Genomic DNA, 27839 nt, shown 5'->3' with positions numbered 1-27839 from the left:
TCCCTAATTACCCTTAAGAAAGTGATGGTGAGCCATCTCCTAGTACCGCTGCAGTTTGTGTGGTATGTATGCACCCACAGTGCTGTTAGACAGAGAACTTTGGCCCAACAGTGATGAATGAATGGTGATGCAGTTTCACGTCAGGTTCGTGTGTGGCTTAGAGGGAAATCTGCTGCAGGAGTAGCTCCTTAAATGTTATATAAGGAGGAGTTAAGCATTCAATTTTAAAGAGTAAAGCACCGTTTTAGAACTGGACCTTGTCAGTAACTGCTCTTGTTTGACTTGGTTGGTGGAAGAAATGATTTCTAGCATTGTACCTCGCTGTGTCATGCTAGGAAAGCCACATTATGCAAGAGAATGGAAGGACTGAGAGGAAAACCTGGACAGTGACAGGTAGCAATATTTGACAACATCTGCATAGCATGTGTACTTACTGTTTTTAAATATCACATGATATTTAAGAGTTTGTTTATATTTATATGGTTATAAATAGGAAAGGATATGACTAACTGGACTGCTGACTTGATGGCTAAAATGGTCCATTATGTCCATCAATACCAATTCCTTTGCCTGAGTAGGGTATGATGCAAACATTGTTTTGTAAAAGTGGTAGTCAGATTGAGAGTTGTCATATACACTTCATCATGCTAATGGTCTAAATTATTTTACAAACTGCTGAGTTGCCATTCTATGAATTGTGAACAAGTGGGGATCTTCCACTTCTTAAATTCTTCACTGAATTCCTCAATTCTTCTTTAAAGCATCAAAACCACTTATAATTTAAAAATGAGCAATGCTAGAGAGTCATTTTTTATTACGTTTCTTACCTTCATTCAACCTTCATGGTGCTGCCAAACTATGTGAACCCGGATTCTTTTTTGACTTTTGCATGTAACTCATCGACCTCTGTGGGATTTGGAAAGTAATTTAAAAATTGCACACTTATACATAAGCTTTGACAATCTTTTTCTTTTACTCTTCAATTTAAATTCTTCTTCTTCTTCTTTCACTGAGTTTAATTCTTCATTTTGCCTCTTTAGTTCCTTGTCCAGCCATTCTTTCCTGCTAATTTTTCCTAATTTCCTTTGCTCCCCTCCCCCAATTTGTTCTGCTGTTCACTTACAATCCTGGACAACATACCCCAATTTTTGTATATCGATTAAACTGCAGGGAAAACATTTTCACCTGTACATTAATCAATGTATCCCTGTTCATTCAGGGAAATTATCTAGAGTTAGAAGTGCTGATACTGTGTAATGTAGGGAAAAGACCAATTCTTTCCATCCACTCTTATCATTCAACCTAAAATTTACTATTCCTTCTCTGGTTCCTGCACCACTTGAGTAGAGTAAATAAACTTGCAAATGATGCCACTCCAAAGCTTGTCTTTAATGCACTGTACAATCTTTGGAGTTGTAACAGGAGTGACGAGGCAGGTGGAAGGTGGTGGGGGATTAGCCAGACTCAATTCCATGAAAACGCTGCCAACCTACTTTTCGATGTAATGAGACAGTACAAAAGCAATTGAACAAGTGCAAAATGTCACTCTGTTCTCCTCTTCTCCAGTCCCCCAGATACCACCCCTGTAAAGTGGAAAAGAGATCAGACAACATTAATTTCAATCTTCAAGTTACAAAGTGCATGCAAAATTGTAATAACATCAGCGCAAACATACAACTTTCTTAAATCAGTAGGTTGTCTTTCACATGTCATAATAACATTTACAAATTAGTCATGAATAATTTTCTCCGAATTGTGTGGATAAAATGTTGATAAAAATTGTCCCCACGTCTCTAGGTGTTGGCTAATGTTGCAATAAACATGACTTTATTTTCTATTGTGCAGTAGTTGGTACAAACCAAATTGCAATGATTGTGTCTCAGCCTACATTTTTTTTTGTGAAATGTTATGCTAGGATGTGTTGAATGGGTGAGTTCATTGGTATTGTTGTTGTACGATATTGTAGTTGTCAGTGATCTGCTTCTGTCTGGGAAGACTCAATCCAGCTTATTTGCCCAGGTGGAAGTATTAAACCAAAAGAAATCATTTTTCAATCAAATCATTCACTTCTTAAAATAAATTGATTTAGCTTTTAATTTTTGCTTGCAATGGACTCATTGATATTTAACCCTCAACTAACATCACTATAGCTCATTGTCTGGCACTAGTGAGAACTTTCAAACACAAATGGTAACTGTACTTAAAGGAAGTATTTCATTCACAGTAAAGTGCTTTAGGATATCCTGAATTTATGAATGAGGCAATATAAATGTAACCTCTTTCTCTTTCTCATTTTATCTTTTCTTCTGTTTTTATCTGATTCATTCACATCTGCAGAAATGCTTTCCGCATTGTGAAAACAGAAAAACCAGTAGCTTGTATGATAAATGAAGAAAGCAATATTTATATAACTAAATGGAACTATAAACAATAATTCAGGAATCTTTGTGTTGGTAAATGTTGTAGTAAAAATGTAAAGATACTGACCTGAATACATAGAGGAAAACAATTATAAACAGCAAATGCTGGGTAAACACTGTTGAGAGGTTAGCCTTTTGGCATGTAGACTCACTGTAGAACTGTTGGGCTTTGTGAAGAGGCATTTTGAACAGAAATTTAATTCACGTTCACCCAGTGGTTAACTAAAAAGGGAAATGTTTGGCTTTTCTGGTCTTTACATATCAGGGTACAATTCCTGCTGAAATTGGACCAAGTTTACCTTGAAATTAAGTCACATTTGAGATTTGGGCACCTGAAGGGTTAATGAAACAAATGAGAAATGAGTCTGTCTGTATGTTACTAAAGCTATTTGAGTTGATTTATAGAGTGGCATGTGGAAACACAAACTAGCAGCAGTGAGGTACCCCAATTAGATATATGAAAAAGCCGCTCAACATTGAATTTCGGTAACAGGTATATTATGTAAGGGGTACACATTCTTCTCTTTATGTCGGCAATTACTTTTGCATTTTCCATTATTTTATTCATGTGGCAACTATTGTTTCATAATTTTGTCAATGAATAAAGGATGAAACTAGCAACAGTTCAGGTCTGAATGATAATGATTTTATAATCTTGCTGATCAGTAAATTGAGAGACAAGAGTTGATTTCTTAACAATAGTTCTTAAGTAACAAGTATTCTTTAACTATTTTGGGAAGGGTGAGAGAGAGAGGAAAAGATGTTTGATGGATTAAGAATGCCAATGAAAATAGACAGCTTTCATTTCACCTTCTAGTTCATTGATGCAAAGCAAGTCCTTTGCCCAAGTAAAAAATTATTTCAAAATGTTGCATTAAATAACTCGAATAAAATCAATTCACTGTCCAGTTGAAAGTGGAAGAATTTTTTGAAATTTAGTTGTTACCTTTTGATTATACATTTATCCTGGAAAGAATCCTAATTGCTTATTTTTGTGTTGCAAACATTTCAAGTTCTGAGGGTTTTTTGTCAAGTTAGCTACACTTCATATTTGTTCTACTCTTAGTTATCACTTTGGTTTGTCATCGCCATGAATGGTGGCCAGGGATTTATTCTAACTGTGTGCATAGCAATCATTCTCGAGGAAACACTTTTCACTGTGGCTGCACTGTTATTTAACACACCACTGACTGCCTGTTTTTGTCTGCCCACCAATTTGCATTCTTTGATGGATTGCAAGGGTCTCGAGGTGCACTTCCAGGGAAGCACTGAAGTGCCATCTCGAGGAACTCTTAAAAGAGAAGCAACAGCAATACAAGTATTTGTCCAAACTCGTTGAGTCCACTAAGGCATTCTCTGAGACTGTGCAAAGATCAATATTGCAGTTTGCTGATGGGCTTTGTACATGCATTCACAGTTTAGATCTTTTAACAATATTAGCTTACATCTCATTGAGGGATGTGTATGATGTAGTTAGCTCCAAGAAAAAAGATCAGGACTTCCTTGAAAACTCAAACTGCTAACCCCCTCCTATCCTCTCCCCTGTCCTAAACACAATACTAGAGCGTTCAGGGAGGGAGCTACACGAGTCCTTTTGTTTATTTAGATTCACATAGACCTGCTTTGTGGCTGTTTCTCATTCTGATTATATCTTGGCAGAGATTAGCAAACACTCCGGTGGCAGTTCAGTTCTCTGATTTAGAAATGAACTGGGGAGGGTTAGAGGAAAGTGAAGCCTTTTTTTTGGAGAAGCAAAAGGGTTTTTCTGCTTAGCATGACCAGTTCAAATTGAGCTCCCTGAACACAATTTGCGCAAGAGTTTTTGTTTCCTTTTGGAGGGAACATTTTAGGAATTCCTAGGCGATCTTTCCATTGGAGATGGGACGAGAACAAGTGATTTTTCTTCACGCTTGAGTTCTCCTATTGGGAATTTGGGTATTGTGCGTGTAAAAGCGAAGAGCAGTAAAAGAGAGAGGTGGGTTGGAAATTAGAGTGAGAGTTGGCTGTGGAGCAAGTTGCGCGTTGCCTGAGTGTTACAGATTTGCTGCCAGGAGAGAGAGAGAGAGAGAAATAATAGAAAGTTCAGAAAACCGAGCTTTCATTTCAAAACGTGCCACAACCGAGCACAACAGAGAGGACCAGTGGCATTTGTCAAAAAAAAGTTTCCCTTGTAATTGATGCCATTGTTGACCCCCCTGTGTTTTTCCAAAGAAAATTGTTTTTTTTGTAAAGTTATTTATTCTGCATAAACTGAAGCAATAAAGGCTTCTCTTTCAGCGGGAGTAATTGTGAGGAGCTGATAAGGAGTTTGATTTTAATGATTAGCTACCTGACCCTCTGCTCCTCCGAAACCTTTAACTGGAGAATAACTCGCCTTTTTTTTTCACTGAGGGCATGGGGCTGAATGTTAATCACTCGGAGGAGGAGGAAAAGAAAGCTTCATATTGAAATGGCCTCATTGTTCCGGGGGAGCATTTGAAAAGCTGACCGACCATTCAAGGCTTTGTGCCGGTTTGGGGCAGAATAGTGCACAGAAATTCCTTCACTGTCTCCCAGTCTAAATTCATGGTGAAAATCATCCCAGTGAGTACTGAACTCATTCTCATCACCCATTTCATAAATCGTAAAGTCATTTTAGTATTTTTAAAACAAAGAACGAAAATTGCAGTTGCGTGCTACATTTCAGTGGATTTCCTCTCTTCCAATTTGTTTTAACAACGAGACGCATGAAAGTCTCATTGCAAAAGGTTAAATAATTGTTTGAGTCTGGAGTAGAGTGGGAGGGGGGGGAGGTGGTTTAAAAAGTGGAGTACAGACTTTAGATTAACAGCTCCCTTTGTGCCAGGTTTGGAGAGATTTCACTGCCTGAGGCCAGTAAAGTGTTTGAAAGTTTAGATGCAAAAATGTTGAGGTGCCCATGATCTCTATAAGACTACCTTTTTTTGGTGGCATTTAGATTTGGTGTAGTGTTTAATTTTTATTTCCCTTCTCTGTCCTGAATTGTGATATATCTCTGTTCGACCTCTAATACCCACAGGGAACTTATAATAACGGAAAATGTAGAACAACCCTGACAGAATAGATCAATGGCAGAACACGCTTGTAGCATTCATGTTCCAGCTCACTGCGATAGGCAGGCTGGTTTGTGCATCTCTCAGGCACTGCAGTAAGTCGCTGGGTTTCCTTTTAAAGAAGAGACTTTGATAGTTCTCCGAGCCGAGTGGTGTCCACCAGGACAACTTGGACATTTTTCTTTCTCTGCTAAGGTAAACTTGAATTCTGTTTGAGATGTAACAGTCTTGCTGCGATTGCTGGCGTGGGGCACCGCTGGATTATTTCGGCGCTGCGTGTTGGCTCGTCTTTAACTTTTGTCGATTGTATTGAAGCGTCTGAGGAAGTATAAATTTTATAGATGGTACTGGATTCACTCCCGGCTTCCTGAAGAAAATTACCTTTTTTTAAATTTCATTGAAGTTTTTCCTCCTTTCCATCACTTTTTTATTTAGTCTCTCTGGTCAGAAAGGTACTGCCCTGATCCCAGGTCTTTATTTGACAGTTTCCAGATCCTAAATCTCTTTGACAGAGAGATGATTCCTGATCTTAATTAGACAGTCTGATCCCGGATTTCTATTGGATAGGGTGCTGCTCCCAGATCTTTATTGGACAATTTCCTTGAGCCCGATCCCGGATTTCTATCTGACAGGGTATTGCTCCCGGATCTTTATTGGACAATTTCCTGACGCTGATCCCGGATTTCTATCGGACAGGGTCCTGATCCCGGATCTCAGTTGGACATTTTCTGATCGCAGGTCTCAATTAAACAGGGTCTTTCCTGAGGCACTCTGCTTGCAGACCTATATAATCTGCTTTGAATTTATTTTTAGCTTAATAGACCAGTGATTGTGCTTTTGTGGATACTCACAGATTGTATTTGGAAAATTGTTGATGATCCCTCTGAATTTCTCAGTTTATAGTCTTACAATGTAAAGAGAGGTTATTGAAACTGGATCAGTTTTGGCTTATTTATAAACTCTTGGGAGCTAGTACAGGAATGATGAACTGAATGGCCTCCTTCTGCAGTGTAAAATTCTATGACTCTATCAAAGGTGAAGAGAACAATCTTCATTGCAGATGTATAGAAAGGTGTAGAATATGAGCATCATTGTATGATTCTACACTTTGAATACACAATGCTAAAATCTCTATGTTGCAAATTTGGCCAGTTTTCATTGCATTACAAGAGCGATGTTTCGTATCAGTTCTTCAAATAAGAAGGTGAATAGGAATCAGAAAGGCTCAGGAGGAAAATGGGTGTGGGAAAAGCACTGAGATTATTTTTCTAAAATAAAGGAAGCAACGATAGATTTATAATAAGAATAATATGAGATGTTTTCTTGGGAAAAAGGGGACATTGCTTAAGTTTTAACATGGGCATATTAATAACAGGTAAAAGTGTTTGTTATTTCTCCTTCCTCCACACAGAAGTCGAAAGCCCCTGGCCTGACTATGTAAGAGAGCGCAGGAATGCAATCTCAATGCGGCCACACGGGACAGGGCTGTCCTATTGCAAGATAACTGAAGAGCCGTGCAGCTCCAGTGAAGACTCTAGCTCTTCCTCAAAAACCAAGAACTCTCTGGGCTCACTGCCAGACTTAGCCGAGCAGCATACTCCCTACCGGGCAGTCTGTTTGTCAGTGGACCCCCGAAATGGCTACATGGACCAACGCTATTGTATGTATCCACACATCTGCTACTCATTTCTGTTTTACACGGAAAGTGCCCTTCAGAGGAGGGATAGTTCCACCAGATCATGTAAAATAGTAAATGAGTCAGAAAAGTCACATTTTTTGAGACCTGGAGCGTCACTTATGTTTGTTTGGTCCATCACTGCCTTTGTCATTGTAATATCGAAGTTTTTTTTAAAAATATCTATTTGACCACTTATGTGATGAAATCATACACATTAAAAAGTGACTCCATCATTCCATGTGAAACATCTGCATGCTACCAGTGTCTGCTTTGTGTTGGAAAATGGCATGTTTCTATCGGTACAGGTCAGCAGATACCTTTGACGGCATATTCTTCAATTTTAGGTGTAATTTATTACAGGATGGTTAGAGGTCAAAGGTATCTTAACCCAGAGCAAGGGCAAGATGTGCAGCGTCCATGAGAACTTTTAAGTGATGTCTTGGAAGATACTGGATAAGTAAAGCCAATTACTTTGTTACCCCATTGACACGTCAAGAGAAATTAATAGGCATTGTGTTTGTCTTCGACTGGAAAATGAACTTGCATTTTAAATTGTTAATAAGAAGGAAGCAAGAAAAAGTACTAATTTTAATTTGAAGTCAGTAATCACAGCCAGGAATCACAGCACATTAGCTGCTGTGGTAGATGCAGTGTTTCAGGTAAGCTGAATGAGAAATAGTTTCTCAAGTCATGAAGCATAGAATCATTTGGGAATGGAGAGCTGGAAGATTAATAGAATTTCATTCACAAGCCAGTTGTTTTTATCTTAGTATTTTAGAAATATTTACATGTTACTCGTAAAAAAATACAATTATCATTGGACTTTATAAAAGCATGATGTGTTTCACTAAATAGCAGAATTAACTACACATTGTGCCTATCCTGATTACAAGTACAGTCAGGTAATTCTGTCCTTCTGACATTCCCAGTTAAGGAAGGTAAATTAGAGTGAGTTTCTGTGAGTTCAAGTAAGCATTATTTTTTCTATGAGGTTCCAAGGGACTAATTGCAGTTTAGTCTCTCAAGACTTCCAAAGGAAAATGTACCATTCAATTACTTTCCATACAACGAGAACAATTAGGTCACTTGTTGGATTTCATAAGATCCAGTTTGGCAATACTTCCTTTACAATTCCCAAAAGACCCAATGAGACATTTATGTAAGTTATCAATAAAAATAAGTGTCATTAACTTTCTTCTCATCGAAGTTCCCAAAATAGCACTTGCAGTAAACTCTTCCATCAAGTCACAAAATGTCCCAGACAGTAACTATTAGGTAACTTGCTAGTTTCAATTTAGTGGGATAGCTCTTGTGAAGCACTGTTTCTTTCTAGCTCCAGTCAAAATATGTTAGATGTAAATAAATATTGCATAATATTCTCCCAGTTGCAAATTCTACTTGTGGAACGTGAATGAAAGTCCTTTCTTGTTTCAGTTTTAAAACAAAAATGCAAGCCATCAGAATTTGACTTGTTACTCATGCCTTCTGGTTCTAAATTGTGCATGACGTTTTTTTTAAATCTCCTCTGCCAGAACCTGAGTACGAAAGATCAAGCATGCTGTTTGTTTTCCAGTTTCCAACAGAATGGATCTTTTGCCCCAGTTTAGAAAAATGAGCATCACTATTTCAGAGGCTTAGAGTTCAATGATGAGTAACTCACCCCTTGACTTATCAAAGCCTGCCTACTTTTTACAAGGCACAGGTCAGGAGGGTAATGGAATACTCCTCATTGCCTGAATGAATGCAGCTCCAATAGCACTTGAGAGACTCAGAGGCATCAAGGGAATAGCAGCCTGTCCAACTCCTTTAACTACAAATGCCCTGCAATGCCAGCATCTAGTGGTGGCAATGTGTACCACCTACAAGATGGACTGCAGCAATTTGTCAGTCCTCCCTTGAAAGTACCTTCCAAACTTGTGCTTTCCACCATCTGGAAAGACAAGGGCAGCAAATGCATGAGATAATCACCATTCGCAGGTCCTCCTCCAAATCACACACCATCCTGATTTGGAACGATATTGCTATATTCCTTCACTGCCACTGGGTCAACATTTTGGCAGCCCCTTCCTAACATCATTGTGGGTGAACCAACAGCATGTAGACAGTGGCAGTTCAAGAAGGCGGTTCGCCACCACCTTCTGAAGGGCACAATGGATGGGCAATGACTGCTGGCCCAGCCAATTACACCCACATCCTGTGAAAAAGTACTAAAAATTGTTTGATAATGTGAGTGTAGATGGTGAATCACACCTAAAGGGAAAAAACGAATCACGCAGAAATCATCACTAGTGGTCAATACACTGATGTACGTTAATGTACCAAGAAGACTGGCTAAAGGTGAGAAGGTACATTAAACCAAAAGATGATGGTGAGAAGAAAACTGTCAAGTCCGAATTCAGCAACTGCAAAGAAATGCACAGGGAGAAGAGACTTATGTAAGAAGAAAACAGCTGGAACCAACTTCACATTTTTTTTAGAGATAGTAGGAACTGCAGATGCTGGAGAATCCGAGACAACAAGGTGCAGGGCTGGATGAACACAGCAGGCCAAGCAGCATCATAGGAGCAGAAAGGCTGACGTTTCGGGCCTAGACCCTTCATCAGAAAAGGGGGAGGGGAAAGGGGTTCTGAAATAAATAGGGAGAGAGTGGGAGACGGATAGAAGATGGATAGAGGAGAAGATAGGTGGAGAGGAAACAGACAGGTCAAAGAGGCGGGGATGGAGCCAGTAAAGGTGAGTGTAGGTGGGGAGGTAGGGAGGGGATAGGTCAGTCCAGGGAGGACGGACAGGTCAAGGGGGCGGGATGAGGTTAGTCGGTAGCATCCCAAAACCAGTCCAGCTCGTCCCCGCCTCCCTAACCTGTTCTTCCTCCCACCTATCCCCTCCTCCCACCTCAAGCCGCACCCCCATCTCCTACCGACTAACCTCATCCCGCCCCCTTGACCTGTCCGTCCTCCCTGGACTGACCTATCCCCTCCCTAACTCCCCACCTACACTCACCTTTACTGGCTCCATCCCCGCCTCTTTGACCTGTCTGTTTCCTCTCCACCTATCTTCTCCTCTATCCATCTTCTATCCGTCTCCCACTCTCTCCCTATTTATTTCAGAACCCCTTTCCCCTCCCCCTTTTCTGATGAAGGGTCTAGGCCCGAAACGTCAGCCTTTCTGCTCCTATGATGCTGCTTGGCCTGCTGTGTTCATCCAGCCCTGCACCTTGTTGTCTCACATTTTTTTTAAGTCCCTGTTTTTGGAGACAATCGGGGACAAATATTTAGTGGATTGAATCTTCATTGCGATTCTTATAATCACAGGCTGAGGACTGATTGGGCATGTGGAATTCAGTCCTTGTCTCTGATTTGGTGTTTAATATCTACTATGAAAGTATTGGTTGCTCCAGGAGGAGTATTGCTCTTGAATGATGTGTACAATTTGCCAGATCACCACAGCAGCGAATTTAGGGTCTGACAGCCCATTTATGAAGGAGCAATGCTTAAAATACATTATTGAAGTTGCTTTTTTTTTTAGGTATAGCATTTTAAATATAACGTGGTTTTCTTTTTCCTCTGTAATATAAATCACCAATGTGTGTAGTTTATTTTCCAATTGCAAACAGCAGGAGATTGAGAGGGCAATAATCACAGGAGGAGACTGATTACTGTGCTGTGCAGTATTTCAGAAATGATTCCTATGGTTTCATCTACAAAAGTAATTAAAATAGAAGCAAATAGTGGCTGGGGTTTGGGGGCAGGGGGGTTGAGGAGGAGATGGTGGCATAGTATAATGTTGCTAGACTAGTAATCCAGAGCCCAAGGCTAATGTTCTGGGATATGAGTTCAAATCCCACCATGGTAGATGGTGAAACTTGGACTTAATAAAATCTGGAATTTAAAGCTAACTTAATATTAACCACATAACCACTGTTGATTATCCATCTGGCTCCCAAATGCCCTTTAGAGAAGGAAACTGCCATCCTTACCTGTTCTAGCCTGCAAATGACTCCAGTATTACAACAATGTGGTTAACTTTTGAAGAGTGCCAGTCAGCTTCAGGGCACTTAGGCAACAAATGCTGGCCTTACCATTGACACCTATATCCCATGCACAGATTTTTCAAAGCTGTAAAAATTGGGCACCTTGACACTGGTATGGATCCCAGCTTGGGAAATACATTTGCCCAAAATTCCTCACCCTGAAAATTTAGCAGCAGTGTTAAGTAATTTAATAAACTTGTTGTTTGATAATTTGCACTAAACAATAGTACATAAGAAATAGATGTAGGCCATTTTGTCCTTCAAGCCTGCTTCACCATTCAGTAAGGTCATGACTGATCATTCTACTTCATCCCTATATAATCTCCTGACGTCCCTTAATAACCTTAACTATCCCAAAATCTATTGACCTTGTTCTTGAACATACTCAAAGGCTTGCAGCCCTCCTAAGTGCAGAATTCCAAAGATCCATAACCCTTTGAGTGAAGAAATTTCTCCTCATCTCAATCCTACTTAACTGACCCATTTATTCTGTCACCATGACAGTGTGCTTTAGGTTCCTTAACCAAAGGGAAACATCTTCTCAGCATCTTCTCTGTCAAGCCACTTAAGAATTTCATGTTTCAATTAGAACAATGCTCATTCTTCGGAACCCCTTTAACTATGGATGTATAATTGACCATCTCTCCACATAGGAATAACCCCTCTTTCTGTGAACAGTCTAAACATCACAGAGCGGGAATAGACAAAAATAGAAATTGCTGGAAAAGCTCAGCAGATCTGGCAGCACCTGTGGAGAGAAATCAGAGTTAACGTTTTGGGTCAAGTGATCTTTCCTCAGAGGAAATAGTTATATGCCAATACCCACTGCATCACGTCAGGCTCAGTTCCTTAGCTGACAAGGTCCAGAGACCATGTCTACATCCTTCTCTCTCAAAACATGATCAGCAGTGCGTCTGTGACCAACTTCATGTTCTGATTGTTTTCCCTCCACCCTCCTACACTCAACATTTTCCATAATATAGTAAAAAACAATCCCCATTGATGGAACTGGAGGTGAGTTTCATTCTTTGTCTGCCTGGATGTGGTTTACAAAACTGAAAAGATTGAAATGGTCCCTGAAACCCAATCTTCAGAGTTCACGAGCAGTCATGAATAAGTCTGCATTCTTGCGGTTCAAGTATCATATTCACAGAAACATCTTTAATTGGGTTTAATTATGCCAAAATGAGGCAGTTTGGTAAATGTGATATGATCTATTGGAATTCCTGCCTTCTCTTGGCAAACTTTCCATCCCAGCATCAGGATTTTGTTCTTTAATTAGAAGCATTGCTAAGTGGCTCTGTTCATAATTATGTTTTCCGACTGGATCTTGTTGTTGATCTTATTTTGTTTGTGTCATTAGAAAGAAGGCATTACTGCTTATTTGAATGTAAGTCTACTCTCAGTTTGTGGTATGTGTTTGAAAGAAAAACAATGTTGTCGATGAATTATATCACGTAACTAGCCTCTTCGCTTCTTCTAGTCCCATGCGAACGGGACAACAGAGAGCGAGACTCTGTTACCAAGCTGGACAATCATAATTTCTTTCAGTTGGATGATATCCCGCTCTTGAAGGTCCTGTGTAAATGTATTTTGCCGGGTCATGTCATCATTGTCCAGCATTTAATCATCTTCTGCCTCCTGTTCATTCTCCTGCCATTCTGGCAAGGTGTACAGTCAGGAACTCTCAATCGTCCCTTGGTTACAATATCTCACAGACACTGCTGACTAGTTTTCCTTCATTGGCAATGCTGTCTCTCCATAGTGCCCCGGACCCTGTATGGACAGCGCTGGCGAAAGATGTCCAACTTACTTTAACATTATTGCCACATCTTGCAAATTGCGATATACTTAGATAGGAGCGAATTACTGAAGATGCTGGAATATGTACAAAAAAATGCTGAAAATCGCAGCAGGTCAGTCAGCATCCATGGAAAAAGAGCAAGCTAACATTTTGAGTCTAGGTGACTCTTCAACAGAGTTGACGTGGATTATCAGCTCTAATGAAAAGTCATCTAGACTTGAAATGTTAGCTTGCTCACTTTCCATAGATGCTGCCTGACCTGCATTTTTTTGTTTTATGTTTAGGCAGGTTGTTCTGCAAAACTGTAAAGTTCTGCATTTGTGGCATGGCAATTGATGACTTGGATATTCTGATACATCATTGTAACATAAAAGGGGTGGCAAAAGTGCCTAAGAAACCCCCACAAGTAGACATATCCCTCAAATTTAGCAACCAAAATAGTCTGGCAAACAAAAAAATGCAGGTTGTTATTATAGATTGGGTTGATGATGGGTTTGGAAGGAGAAAATGTGTGCACACCATCTTTTGTCCTGTCACTTTCAGAACAGATTGATGGAGCTAGGGGTTATTACCAGCTGTGAATCCTTTTAGCACATATGCTCCCAGGTTGAGTTGAGCTTGACTGTAACTGGGATGAGTTGAATGCTCAGTGAAGTGATCCTCAGAAGCCTTCAATATCTCAAGAGCTTATAAGTAAACACTTAGCCTCCTGTGTGCACGTTGATGTTTATTTTCATCAGACTGTCATGGTTATTCAGTAACTCATCAAGGTTGCTTTGACAGCACTTTCCAAACTCACAACCTCTGTCATCTAGAAGGACAAAGGCAGCAGATACTATGGGGATACCACCAAGTTCCCCTCCAAGCCTCTAACTATCCTGACTGGAAAACATATCACTGTTCTGTGTGGGGTTTGCACATTCTCCCCGTGTCTGCGTGGGTTTCCTCCAGGTGCTCTGGTTTCCTCCCACAGTCTGAGGTGAGGTTGGAGAAACTTATATTGTTCTCACTGGATTGATGGAGTTTGAGGGGCGACCTGATAGAGGTCTACAAGACGATGAAGGGCATGGACAGTCTGGACAGTCAGAAGCTTTTTCCCAGGGTGATAGAGTCAGTTACCAGGGGCCATGGGTTTAAGGTGCGAGGGGCAAAGTTTAACGGTGATGTACGAGGCAAGTTTTTTTACACAGAGGGTGGTGGGTGCCCGGAACTTGCTGCCGGGGGAGGTAGTGGAAGCAGATACTATAGTGACTTTTAAAGGGTGTCTTAACAAATACATGAATAGGATGGGAATGGAGGGATACGGTCCCCGGAAGAGTAGGGGGTTTTAGTTATGACGGGCAGCATGTCGGTGCAGGCTTGGAGGGCCGATGGGCCTGTTCCTGTACTGTAATTTTCTTTGTTCTTTGTTCTTAGTCCAAAGAAGTGTGGGTTAGGTGGATTGGCCGTGCGAAATTGCCCATAACGTTCAGGGATGTGTAGATTAGGTGGGTTATAGGGGGATGGGTCTGGGTGGGATGCTCCGAGGGGCAGTGTGGACTTGTTGAGCTGAAGGGCCTGTTTCCACATTGTAGGGATTGATTGAAATTGAAAAAAGGCAGCTCACTGTAATCTTCTTGGGGGCAATTAAGGATAGGGAAAAAAATGCTAGCCCAATCAGCGATGCCCACATCCCGTGAAAGTATGAGGTACCCCAAGCTAACTTGAGAACCTCCATTAAAACATGCTTGTGCAATGAACGCCTGGCGAGCTAGTGAGCCATTCAAGCTTGAAATTTGTTGAGGTTAACTGATTTCATCTAGGCCAACAATTGTGGTGGTGTGATGAACCTCAGTACCCTGGGTTTGAGAAAGGAAGGTTGTCCTGGAACCACGCACTGGCACAGTGCCACTATCATCATGAGAGCAGACTCAAGTCTGGTGCCCAGTGGAGAAATTGCCCAACGTCAATGCCAGCCTCTGCTGGGTGATGTATCATTGGGTATTGGTATTAGAAACAAAAGCTCCTGGAGCCATTTACTCATAAGAGTCAGTCAGAATACGCTGTAGGATAACAGCTAATAGTGTTCCAGGCATTCCACTGAAAATCCTGTCCCTGCTGTTTCAGATGGTGGCATTGGGTGATTACCTGGATAGAAATAATATGCAAGGATATGGGGAGAAATCAGGAGATTGGCATGAAGGTAATGATATTCGTTTGAAGAGCCAGTGTTGTCATAATGGGCTGAATAGCCTCCTTTTGAGCAATAATAATTCTGTGATTTTGTGATTAACCCAAGTAAAATAAATCACACCTATTAGCATCATTTCAAGGCCAATTTTTGGAGAGGAGGGGAGGAAAAATGCTGATGTTGGGATTGGGGGATGGTGGACAAGGATATGATACGTTTCTAGTTGTCTGGCAGTGGGATAAGAAAGGGTTTGCTGTATCCATTTTGTGTAACAAATTCCCAGATTAATGAGAAGGGAGTTTCTTAAAACTAACAGCACTGCGCATCTGGTTCATATCTTCCCTGGAAGTTGCAGTGCATATCAAACACTGTGCAAAATTGTTGTGACTCCAGCTCTTTTGAAAAGACTTTACAGATGGCATAAAAATGTTATTTTTTCAAATAAATGGGATTTGCTCGTTTTTGAGGAATTGATGTAGGAGTCTATGTGTTTATCTAAGTAACATGACCACATTTAGGTCCCATTTGGCTCCTTCCTGTAGTCTGTGCTTGTGTTCTTTGCTGTCAGTTTTATTTATGTTGCACTTGGTAGATCAGCAGAGTACTTTTTGGAAGGGTGGACATTTGGCAGCGTGGATTCAGCCTTGCCACTCTCCCGTACGGCATATATTTGTTGAAGTGAGCTTATAAAATGCTACAGTCTTTTTTTCTTCAAGTTGGTCAGAAAGATAAAAGCAGACAAAAAAATAAACAAGGTGTAGATGTTTTAGTAAACGTAGCAGAGCGATCACTAATGTTCTGTCAATCTGAGAAATAGATGACTAAAACCCTTGTGTCCCCGTGACACCTCTTTGTTTGACAGCTCCTAATCCCTGTTTTTTGAAAGAAAAGAAATGCCAATTCTGTGAAGAACAGTGAAATGAACCAAGGATCGATCAGATAGATGTGCTCTGATGGTGCAAAGATTTTGGGTTGAGAATTGTTTCACCCAGGTTTGGGGCATGCTAGTCTGATTACACCTGTGCCCCATGTAAATTTGGAGTGCTCTTTCGTCAGCAGAATTATTGAGTTTGCGCTTCTGTAGTGCTACTGGCTACCTCCGTGCTGAGCTGAGGCCAAAAAGCATTCTGCTGTGAGCATAAAATCCCTACAGAGTAGAAGCAGACCATTCGCCCCATTGAGTTCACACAGAATCTTTGAAAAGAATCTAACCCAGACCTTTTATCCCTGTAACCCTACATTTCCCATGACTAATCTACCCTAACCTGCACATCCCTGGACATTGTGGGCAATTTAGCATGGCCAATCCACCTAGCCTGCACATCTTTGGACTGTGGGAGGAAACTGGAGCACCCAGAGGAAACCCATGCAGACACGGGGCGGACGTGCAAACACCACACAGGCAGTTGCCCGAGGCTGGAATCAATCCTGGGTCCCTGGCGCTGTGAGGCAGCAGTGCCGATCACTGAGCCACCGTGCCACCCTGTGGTTCATGCAGCATGTGGTTCAGCTAGCCATTTGTTCTTAAAGGCAGTCTGTCCCTTTGAAAGAACAGCTGGATTGCTTAAGATTGCCACAGGCCAGAGAGTGGGTTCCTGGCTGAGTGATGTGGTGCTGGAGACATCAGTCACGGAGGTGGTCAGGAGGAGTTGAGCCATGTGGGCACTTAAGCATGTGACATTTGCAGAGCAGAGCAGGACCATCGGAAAAAGTGAACCGATGAAACATCAAGTAAAAGCAGAAAGTGCTGGAGGGATTCAGCAGATCTGGCAGCATCAGTGGAGAGAGAAACAGAGCTGAAGTTTTGAGTTTGATATATCTCTTGTTCTGAACCGAGAAGAGTGATATTTGACTTAAAGCATTAACTTTGTTTTTTTTTATCTTGTCATAGCCCTTGTCACTCACAACCTGGTAATATTGCACTGTTTCCATCCTTTGACAGACCTGCTGCATTTGTCCAGCACTTCTCTGTTTTATTTCAGCTTTCAGGGATGGCATAATGACACAGTGGTTAGCACTGCTGCCTCAGAGTGCCAGGGAGTTGGGTTCCATTCCACCCTTAGGCAACTGTGTAGAGTTTGCAGATTGTCCCTCTGGATTTCCTTTTGGTGCAGTGTCCACAGTCCAAAAATGTGCAGATTAGGTGGATTGGCCATACTAAATCGCCTGTAGTGACTAGGAATGTGCAAGTTAGGTGGATTGGTCATATTAAATTGCCCATAGTGACTAGGGATCTGCAGGCTAGGTGGATCAGCCGTGGGAAATGCAGGGTTGTTGGGGGTGGGTTGGTGGGGGATGCTGTTCAGAGGGTTGGTATGGACTTGATGGGCCAAATGGCCTGCTTCTGCACTGGAGGCCTTCTTTGGTGTGTAGTATTTTGCTCTTATTTAACTGATTAAATATGGTTTGCAAATTGTTTCATTGCTTCCACTGTCTTCCCACCAGTAACGTGAGTAAATACAATGATACTCAACCACAGAGAGGAGAAAAACTGGTTTGCTTGTCTTCCCAAATGAGTTTCAAGCAATGTGATATGATCTAAGCACAACTGCTCTTTCACAGGCATGGTCAGTTAAGTGGTTTCCATCTGTGCTGTAACTTAATAAGCTTCAATGATAACTGGCCCTAAATCACCTGCAAATGCTCAAGTCACGATGGTTGCATAGTGGGTATGCTGTCAAAGGACCTCGCTTGCTCAAGGCAAGCTACACGAGGGCCAAAGTCTTAACATACGTGTAGCCCTATACAAGTCTCAACTTTCCAGCAAGAAATTAGAAATGAACACACTGTCACCATGTTTAATCGTGGCAAATTCGTGACATCAGCCCAATGTCCTGAGCAAAGCCAGGTCTTCCACATGGAAGAGTACACCAGACCTGAAGTGGAAGAGGTGAAAATCTCTTGAGTACTAGTTGGGAGGCTACAGAGTGGGAAAGGGGATGGCATTTCTGAATCGATGAGCTAAAATGATGGGACTGTTGTAGCATGGTGGCACTGTCATTGCCCTTGGGCCAGGTAGTCTAGGTTCAAATCCCACCTGTCACAGAGTGAATCATATCATACCAGACACAGGGTGGATTTAAAAATCTTCACCTTTTATGGGGAGGCGATGGCTTGGCGTTATAGTTGCTAATTGGTTATTCCTGAAAGACCCAGGTAATGTTCTGAGGACCTAGCTTTGAATCCTGCCAGGGCAAGTGGTGGAAATTGAATTCAACAAAGATCTGGAATTAAGAATCTACTGATGACCATGAAACCTTTGTCGATCATCAGGGGAAAATCTCATCTGGTTCACTAATGTCCTTAAGGGAAAGAAACCTGCCAACCACACCTGATTTGGCCTACATGTGAACTCAAACCCACAGCAATGTGGTTGATGTCTAGATGCCCCCTGAGCAATTAGGGATGACCAATAAATTCTAGCTTACTCAGTGATGCCCACATCCTGGAAATGAATATGTTTTAATAATACAACACAATGGTGAGAACTCAGAAACTTGTTTCCACAAGGACTGTGCGGAGGTTCCTCCTACCGATCTTGACATGCACAGATGCAGCTCCAACAGGTAGATTGGTGAAGTTGAGAATGGTGGTTGTGTCCCTACCTCTGAGCCAGGAGACCTGGGTTCAAGTCCCATCTGCTCCAGCAGTGTGTAATAACATCTCTGAACAGGTTGATCAGAAAACATCTGAACTAAATTGGGCACAACAGCCAACCTAGTCTATAAAATTTCTGCTCTTTGCAAAGCCTGGGAACCGTGCTGCCTAACAATGACAACATGGTGTAGACAGCTAGAACCAGGGCCCCCACTTGCCCTACTAGCTGCTGAAGAAGAGATTTTGTGTCTGAATAACATTGAGAAGAAACGATTCCTCTTGAGGGTTAATATGTCTGTGCTTCGATTGGTTTCTCACCAATTGATACAACATCGTCAAGCCAGGAGTTTACACAATGAAAACAGAATTGCCTCCATAATTGGGCTCCCTCTGGTGTATTCACAAGTAATTACAGATTCTTAAGGCAAATAGTGAGAATAAAAGTAAAACTAACTACTTACTCCCTAACTAGTGGACTATTCAGCCTTTCCAATCGACTCTGCCATTCAACTAGATCACGACTGAGCTGCCATTTTGGTGCCATTTTTCCGCTATCCCTATAGCTCTTGATTTTTCTTCTTTCATTTCTGGGACTGCTGGCCAGCCACTCCTGTTCCTATGATCTATGTTTCTATGTTCATCATTACTTTATGCAGCTCTTCTTTTGAGTTCTTTGCTCAGGTCTCTGGAATGAGTCTTGAAATTATAACTTGCTGCTCAGAGGTGACAGGACTGTCTACTGAGACATGACTGATACTGAAATAACTCCACAGAAGCTGATCTCCCATCACCAAGTCACCCATTATTTACACATAGATAGTCCTTGTCACTGATCCAGTTCCATCAGAGCCAATTCTCAAAGTGACCAGAACCTCTGTCACTCCTGTTCTTATCTGTCAGCTAGGGCTACCAGATTGGACCAGATTAACAGTCCCAATCAGGAAACTCATATTCTGTGAGATCCACCTGGCTGACCTCCTTACAATCACTACAGATATATAGCCACATTCTTTACTATCTTTAATCTCTAGAAATCTGTCAATCTTTGCCTTGCACAAAATCAATGATCCACAGAATTTCAAAAGCTGTCCACACTCTGAGTAAAAACAATTCTCCTCTTCTCAGTCCTGAGTGGTCTGCTCTTATTCTGAGACTCTACCCCTCTCTTTGCACACCTCTAGCCAATTCTTTCTGCATCTACCCTTTCTGCTCCTTTAAGTGTTTTGCAAGTTTCAATGAGGTCATCTTTCATTCTTCTAAACCCATGAGAATACAAACCCAATCTCTTCAATGAATCCGTGTAGGACAATCTCCCCATCCCAGAGATGCATTGCCTGAAGAAATTGTATTCTTCCTAAGGTAAGGAGACTAACACTGTAGAGAATACTCTGGGTGAAGTCTCCAAAGCTGTATACAATTACAGCAAACCCTCTTGTGTTAAAGGCCAAAATACAATTTGCCTTCCTAATTATTTGCAGTATGTACGTGTTAGCTTTCAGAAATGTATGAACCAGAACACGCAGCGTGCTTTGCAGATCAAAACTTGGCCTCACCGTTTAAGAAACACTCTGCGTTTCTGTTTTACTCCCAAAATAGATACCTTCTCGTTTTCCACATTATATTCCATCTGTCGTACTCTTGCTCACTCACTCAACCTGTCCAAATCCCCTCGAAGCCTCTTTGTATCCACCTCACAACTCCCACTCCACCTGCTTCAATGTCATCAGCAAACAGTGAGTGGCACACACTCGAGGTTGTGCTATCTATCACATGATCAGGCTTTTCCTGTCCCCACAGTTGAACATAAGTGTGGGGAGGTTCTCCACAGTATCCTAACTAATAGTTATTTCTCAAGCAGCACACTAGCCGAACCAAATAACTGGTCATTACTGCATTGAGGTTTGTGGGATCTTGCTGAGCATTAATTTGCTTGTTGAATTTCCTACATGACAACAATTAAGAATGGTTCATTGGGACATCCTGAAGCCATGTTAGGCACTATTTGAATGTAGCTGTTTCAGTGCCAGTGCAATAAAATGTGCTATCTCTCTGTAGCCTTGAAGTTCAACCTCAAAACAAAAAGGGAAACTTCTGTTTTGTAATAAAGCAGCTCCAAGAAGTGAGCCAGCCTTTTTGAAGCTGCTTTTAAACCCAGCTGATTGTGCTTGCCAAAGCAACAATCCAGTTATTTTCTTTTGCTATCTCAGAAATGGAAGATCAACTGCATTATTCATAAAGCAAGTTGGTTGAGTTTAGTGATGATGAATGGGTTCAAACGAGAGGATTTTTTTTCTGTCAGAGTCAGGGCTGATGGCAGGAGACCTGGCAGAAGATTTGTTAACATGCTGAATGTCTGTGGTTACTGTCACCCATCCATAGTTAGCTCGCAGGCACCGTGATTCTGCACAATGCCTTTTCCTTTGCTATGTAGCCCTGCGACGTGACAGAAACTGAAGCAGGCCCATTAATTTGGAGGATGAAATATGCATGCTGCTGATAGATAATGCTTGTGTTGCTTCAGTTATCTAATGAGAAATCTGTTGTGTCAAGAGGTCTTGGGCAAATGGGACTGAGGGTTGTGTTGCTTGAGTTTGATTTAGTCGACTGGAGGAGATGGCAAAACAGGAACTTAAGGAAAAGCTTTTAAGACCATTGAATCTTAAAATATAGTTCAAAGCATTATATTAGAAAAGAAAGTGATCAACTCCTTCCAGTCTCTTTTCATATCTTTTCTTTTTTGTGTTGATCAAGGTGAGGGATATCGTACAATTCTCTGTTACTGGAACCTCACATTAGCGTGGAACAGGACAGGTACAGCCTAGTTACAGTATGATTCTCTCTCCTTGGATTCAGCAGTGCCCTTTAGTTCCAACTTGGAAAAAACATCTCTGATTTGACACACTTGCACCCTGTGGCCTAGAGAGTGCTAAAGATGCTGCTGCACTGTTAGTGCAGTGTTGTGCTATTTCTTCCAACCCATTGGGAGCAGGATTGATACCTTGTTTTGTTAAAAAAGGATCCTTACAGGCGGCTCTTGGATCAAATGAAATGGAACTCTAACTTAATGCAACCCCAGCTCCTAGGGGTGTTAAACACAGTACATAATCCATTGGAAAAAAAACACTCAAATAAGTAATGAAAAAGAGTCATACCAGACTGGAAATGTTAGCTGTATTTGTCTCCATTGACGCTGCCAGACCTATTGAGTTTCTCCAGCATTCTCTATGCTTGTTTGAGTTTCTTATCTCAAAGAACAGTATTGAGGTAGCTACACAAAAACAAACTGTTCAGCTCAAACAAGTCTATGTTGGCATTAAGTCTGCATGCAAGCAAATAGCTCTTATCACATTTAGTCATCCTGCTTTCATATCCGTTCATTTCCTTCATCCACTTGTCCAATCTAAACTTGAAATATTTACATACTTTTTGCCTCAACCACCAACCTTTGGAAGTGAATTCCACAGCCTCATAAATCTCTGGTAAAGAATTCTCATCTGTCCTCCCTTCTAAATGTCTTACAATTAACCTTGAGTCTGTGACCCCTTCTTCTTGATCTGAAAACTACTGGAAACTACCTGCTTCTACCTGCCTTGAACCATCCTCTCAGAATTTTAACTGTTACAGATTGTGGACTGGCAGGATAACATTATTCAAAATGAAATAAAGAGTAAATGCGATTATTCATTTCACCGGCTCCGCTTCAGATTCTCCAGAAAAGAGAAGGTTGAGAGGGTGTGCAATTGGGATGTTCCAAATCATGATCGGTCTGTCCAGGATAATTAGGAAGAAACAGTCTCCATTGCGGAAGAATCCAGAACCAGAGGATGCTGCTTTTAGGTGATTTGCAAAACAAAAAGCCACAAGGGATTTTTTTCTTTACACAGTGAATGGGTAGGATCTGGATTGTGCTTACCTGAGAGTGTGGTGGAGGCAGATTCAATGGCTGGCTTTTGAAAGAGAATTGGATTGTTAACTGTAGAAGGAGAATTACAGGGCTATGGCAAAGAGGCTGGGCTGGGTGACTAGATTAATTCTTCTTGTAAAGAGCTGGCATGGCTGCAATGGGCTGAATGGTCTCCTATTTTGCTCTAACCATTCTATACATTCAGTGCTCCAGCGCTGCTATTGTTTAGCGTTGCTTGAGGGGAATGATGGTCAATGAGTTGTTGCTACTATGGTGCCACCCATATCACCAACCTGTGCTCTCTTTGAACACGAATCCAACCTGGAAAAGCAGGATCCCTAAATGTACTGCAGTGGGGTCATTTTTTTAAGAGGGTTAAGTTGTGTTTGCTTAGACTTGCTTTTCAAGTGGAACTTTGTACAACCATCTCATGAAAAGGGTTCTGTGCTGTTTATGAATGCATTGTTTTGTAATACCTCAATAAAAGCTAAAATATTTTGGAGCAGTGCTTTGCTCCTGCGCATTGGAGAAGGTGGACTGGAGAGTGAATTGTCCTCAGTATTCAGAAGCCAAGATGAGCACAGGCAGGTAAGTGTATTCACAGTTTATAACAGTGTAATAGACAGGAAAACAATAGCTGAAGGCTTATGGGGCTAGGTTTGAATGGGCTGCTGCAGGTAAGCATATCACATACATTCTTGGATGTTTTGGGTGAACTGTGCTTCCAACTGTCTCATTCATGGAACAATGAGGATTGATAGAACACAGGAATAAATGGGAAGGAAGTTTGTGAACTAGGGACTTTTTCAAAGGTTGAACTGCCAATTAGCCCGAGCGAACACTTGTTAAAATAAGGCTTTTGTAGTCGTTGCAAATAGATGTCAAGCAGTGAGCAAAGCCTATCTTTTGATGAGGAAAAAAGTTCTCATTAGGATAAGAAGTTCTGTGGAATATCAATCAGACTGATTTTCCCATTCAATATAGAACATAAGTAATAGAAGCTGGAGTAGGTCATTTCACCCTTGGAGCCTAGTCTGCTATTCAGCAAGATCATGACCAATAATTTACCTCAATTCCACCTTCTCTCTTAAACCCCAAATCCCTTATATCCCTTTATCCTATAAATTACTTAATACCCAAAAATCTGTCGAACTTTGTCTTAAAAATACCGAACAGCACTTAGGTGAAGAAATTTCTCCTCATCTCTGTTATAAATGGCAAACCCCTTACTGTGAAATTATGACCTTCTGTTCTAGATCTACACACCAGATATGTTTAAGTGCTCCTGTGTCCTCATTTTTGTCCGTAGTAACTTATCTGTCATGCCATTTGACTGGCAGAGACCTTCATTAACCTTTAACCCTCCCCTTATGCCATCTTCCTTTTCAGTTGGTGAGGTAGCTAAAGTGGATTTAAAGAGCCAGTGTACAATCAATAAAACAGGGCAGTAAGCAAGCTGCTAGTTGTAAAACTGTTGGAAAGCGACTATTAAGAGGCACAGACAACAGCCTATGATTTTTTAAAGTTTCGTCTTTGCACGTTTATCTGTGTGCAGCCAAAATTGTGTTAAAATTTTCTTTTAGATGTTGTTCCAAACACCCTCAAATTTAGTATGGGACAATATGTATTCAGTCTCACCACATATTGATAGTATTCAATTGATGCAGAAATTGCTTTGGTATAAGATTAAATATATATATGTGTATTTCTCCACAAATTCTCAGGATGTAGGTGTCACTGACAAGACACAACATGTTCTGAGAAGCAGATCTTCTAGAGATGCTGTTGCCAGTGAGGTTTGACACAAGGAATGGCTTGTTAAGCTACTTGAAAGGCCAGTTAAATATAGAACAACATAGAAACCGAAAGAACTGCAGATGCTGTAAATCAGGAACAAAAGCAGAAGTTGCTGGAAAAGCTCAGCAGATCTGGCAGCATCTGTGAAGAAAAAGTCAAAGTTAAAGTTTCGGGTCTGGTGACCCTTCCTCAGAGGGTCACCAGACTCGAAACGTTAACTCTGATTTTATTTCTTCACAGATGCTGCCAGACCTGCTGAGCTTTTCCAGCAACTTCTGTTTTTGTTGTTGTAACTATTGAGCATGTTACTACTGACCTGGTATCACCATGGGCCAGTCTAGGAAAGGACAGTAGTGAACCATTTGGATTGTTCACAAGAATCTTGCATCTTTGGAGCCAATTCTACTGATACCTTTTTTTTTATTTAATTCCCGCGTTTGGAAGCACATTCAACTTCTGAAACTATTTTGGGGAGCATTGACTGATTTCTATCGAGATTATTAGTCGAGGCTTTGGTACAACACAACCAAGGGTTGTGAAGGGAGCTGTGTTTGCAGGCTGAGGACATGAAAATCTCCTGAAAGAGAATTATAAAGTGGCGAGTGACGTTTAGACTTGAACAAAAAGGGCTGCATCCCCTTGAGATGGAGTATTTGCTGCCCCACCTGGACTGATTCAGCAGAGCACAAGTTTGGGTAAATAAATGAGAAAGGGTATCTTTGCATCTCGCAATCCAGGAGGTATATCTGGGAGGACATTTCTAACAGTCGTGAGCAACGTATACACCTGCTAATAGAGTGGCTGGGCAAAAAGAATTTCCAATGGCAGGAAAAATTTGAGAAATCAGTTTAGTATAGAGCTAAGATAATCCTCAGACAGAAAGGAAATCCGAAGCAGTCAGTATCAGTTCGAAAGAAATACCTTTTGAATCAAGGCCTCTTTATTTGTGATTTTCTTTCATTGCAGAGTTCATTTTACTTCATTCTGACCATTTGTGCTTTTTCCTATTATGCAATGGAGGGGAGTTATATTGTAAAAATTTAGCTCTGAATATTGTATTCTGTGTGCCTTCATGCTCCACAAGCAGTTTGCTGAAACAATGCATCTGAATAATTTGTCGGGCTCTGTATTTCTGCCAGGAGACATGATCAGTAGCAGGTCAGTTAGTGCACTGAAGGCAACTTCTTACACACAAAAAAAAGGTTCCTTGACCCCTTTGATTGATTTCCCCTTTGATCTATCCACTGGTTTCTTTCTTTATCTGGGTATGGTCTTCAATAAATGCTTCAAGACCTCAGCTGGCACCCTGTGTGCCTGCGAATGACTGGAAGAATATTTTTCTTCTGCCTTGTAAAAAAATTATAAGTAGCTCTTGGCAGTAATTATACCTTTTACAGTTAAAGAGGTCAAGAGGAGCAGCCCACTCTTCTGCTTGTTCTGTGCCTTTGACTTCCGAACAGTCTTAATGCTTAATGACATTGACAGTACTGAGCTTGGACCTAGGTCAGGATCACTGGCAATGCCATGTGTCGACAATGGACTGATGTGCTGTGCATTCTCTAGCAGCCTGCTTCCAGCCAGCTGCGACCCCACAAGAAACTTGAGAGATCGCAGCCTTCAGAGTCTCAGAGAGCCTCCTGGAGAGTCTGCTGCTAGCTGCTCCATGTGGATCACTCCCTCACAGAACAGAACAGTGAGGAAAGGAGGAGGGTTCATTCTTTTGTTTCACACAGCGACTTGTTGTGGTCAGGAACCTGCTGGCTGAAAAGGTGGAGGAAGTCATTTCAGTCATAACTTTCAAAAGACAATTGGGTAAATACATGAAAAGGAGATATTTACGGGTGTGTGAGGGAACGGATCAGGGAAGCGGAGCTCATTGGATGCTTGTCTGAAAGAAATGGCACAGACACAATGGGCCAAATGGCCTGTACGATTCCATGATTTTCTGGTTCCATGGGATGACTAGGAATTCATGCCATCTGTGCTGCTAGTAGAGCATAGTAGTGACAGGAGAACCAAACAGTTTGGCTGTGTCTGCCATTACATACGTACAGATGGTTACCGTGAACTGCCTAAAACAATGAGATCCACAGCAAAACTCAGTGGAACACTATTGATGTCTAAACATCTGTGCTACAAAGATCAGTGATCAAAATGTAGGGTAGATGTAGGGTATGCAGGGTAGTTTGATCATAGAATAGGATAATAGGTTGGCACAACATCGTGGGCCGAAGGGTCTGTACTGTGCTGTACTGTTCTATGTTCTAAAAGAGCATCAAAGATCACTTCCTGCTAACCAAACAGGTACTTGCAATTTTCACAACTTTAAAAAAGATTGTAATTGCCAGTTCTAAAATATTGCATCCTTTTCAGTTATTCATATCAATATTGTTCCATTGACTGACATTCCCATATACCAGGAGTTACGGGAAGAAAGCCTTGCAATTTATTGTGCTCTTCTTGATCATAGGATAGCCCAAAGAATTTTACACCAACAGTAGTACCTTTGAGGTACAGTGTAGTCACTATTGTACTATAGGGAATACAACAGGACTCCACAAACAGTAATGTGATAACAAGCTGATCATGTACTCGCTATTTGTTTGTGTTTATATCATTGGTTATGGTTGAGATATACGTATTAGCCAGAGTACCAAGGTGGGCGGCACAGTGGCTCAGTGGTTAGCACTGCTGCCTCACAGTGCCAGGGACCCAGGTTTGATTCCAGCCTCAGGTGACTGTCTGCGTGGAGTTTGCCCATTCTCCCCGTGTCTGCGTGGGTTCTCTCTGGGTGCTCCAGTTTCCTCCCACAGTCCAAAGATGTGCAGGTTACATGGATTGGCCATGCAGTGCCCAGGGATGTTTAGGTTAGGTGGGTTAGACATGGAAAATGTAGGGGAATGGGTCTGGGTGGGATGCTCTTCAGAGGGGTGGTGTGGACTTGTTGGGCTGAATGGCCTGTTTCCACACTGTAGGGATTCTATGATCTATGAAAACTTTTCTACACTCTTTTGAATCGAGGAATTGGAAATTTTAAAAAATTCCCCAGTGGGATGTGGAGACCGTAGGCTACACCTGCATGTGTTTCCCATCACAGCTTGTCTTGGACAAGGTGGTGGTGAGCTGCCTTCTAGGCATACTGCTGTCTATACTCACTCTCATTTTTATTTTGATGTGTGGATATCCAAGGTCCAAGCATGGCAACAATTTCAAAAACTGCTGCAAGATCCCACAACTTAGAGGTAACACTGGCTGCATTCTGAAGTGGAGTTCTGGGTTTGCTGGTGCACCGAAGTGCTGTTAGGATGGGAGTTCCAGGATTTTGTGCCAGCGACAATAACATAGTTTGAATTAGGATGATGTGTGGC

At 41.4% G+C, this 27839-nt stretch overlaps 1 protein-coding gene across 1 annotated transcript in view; it reads left to right on the top strand.

Annotated features, from left to right (window-relative positions):
- Positions 1–27839, top strand: part of LOC109927471 (zinc finger protein GLI2-like) — a 372063-nt gene that overhangs the window by 178974 nt on the left and 165250 nt on the right. The window contains exon 4 of the mRNA XM_048599255.1: positions 6903–7151. Within this exon, the coding sequence (XP_048455212.1) occupies positions 6903–7151 (249 nt within the window). The remainder of the gene's footprint in view (positions 1–6902; positions 7152–27839) is intronic.

The sequence above is a fragment of the Rhincodon typus genome, chromosome 7, assembly GCF_021869965.1.
Source record: "Rhincodon typus isolate 14 chromosome 7, sRhiTyp1.1, whole genome shotgun sequence".
NCBI classification, from domain to species: Eukaryota; Metazoa; Chordata; class Chondrichthyes; order Orectolobiformes; family Rhincodontidae; genus Rhincodon; species Rhincodon typus.
The sequence above is the reverse complement of the archived record's forward strand: the minus strand, read 5'-3'. Positions and strand labels throughout refer to the sequence as shown.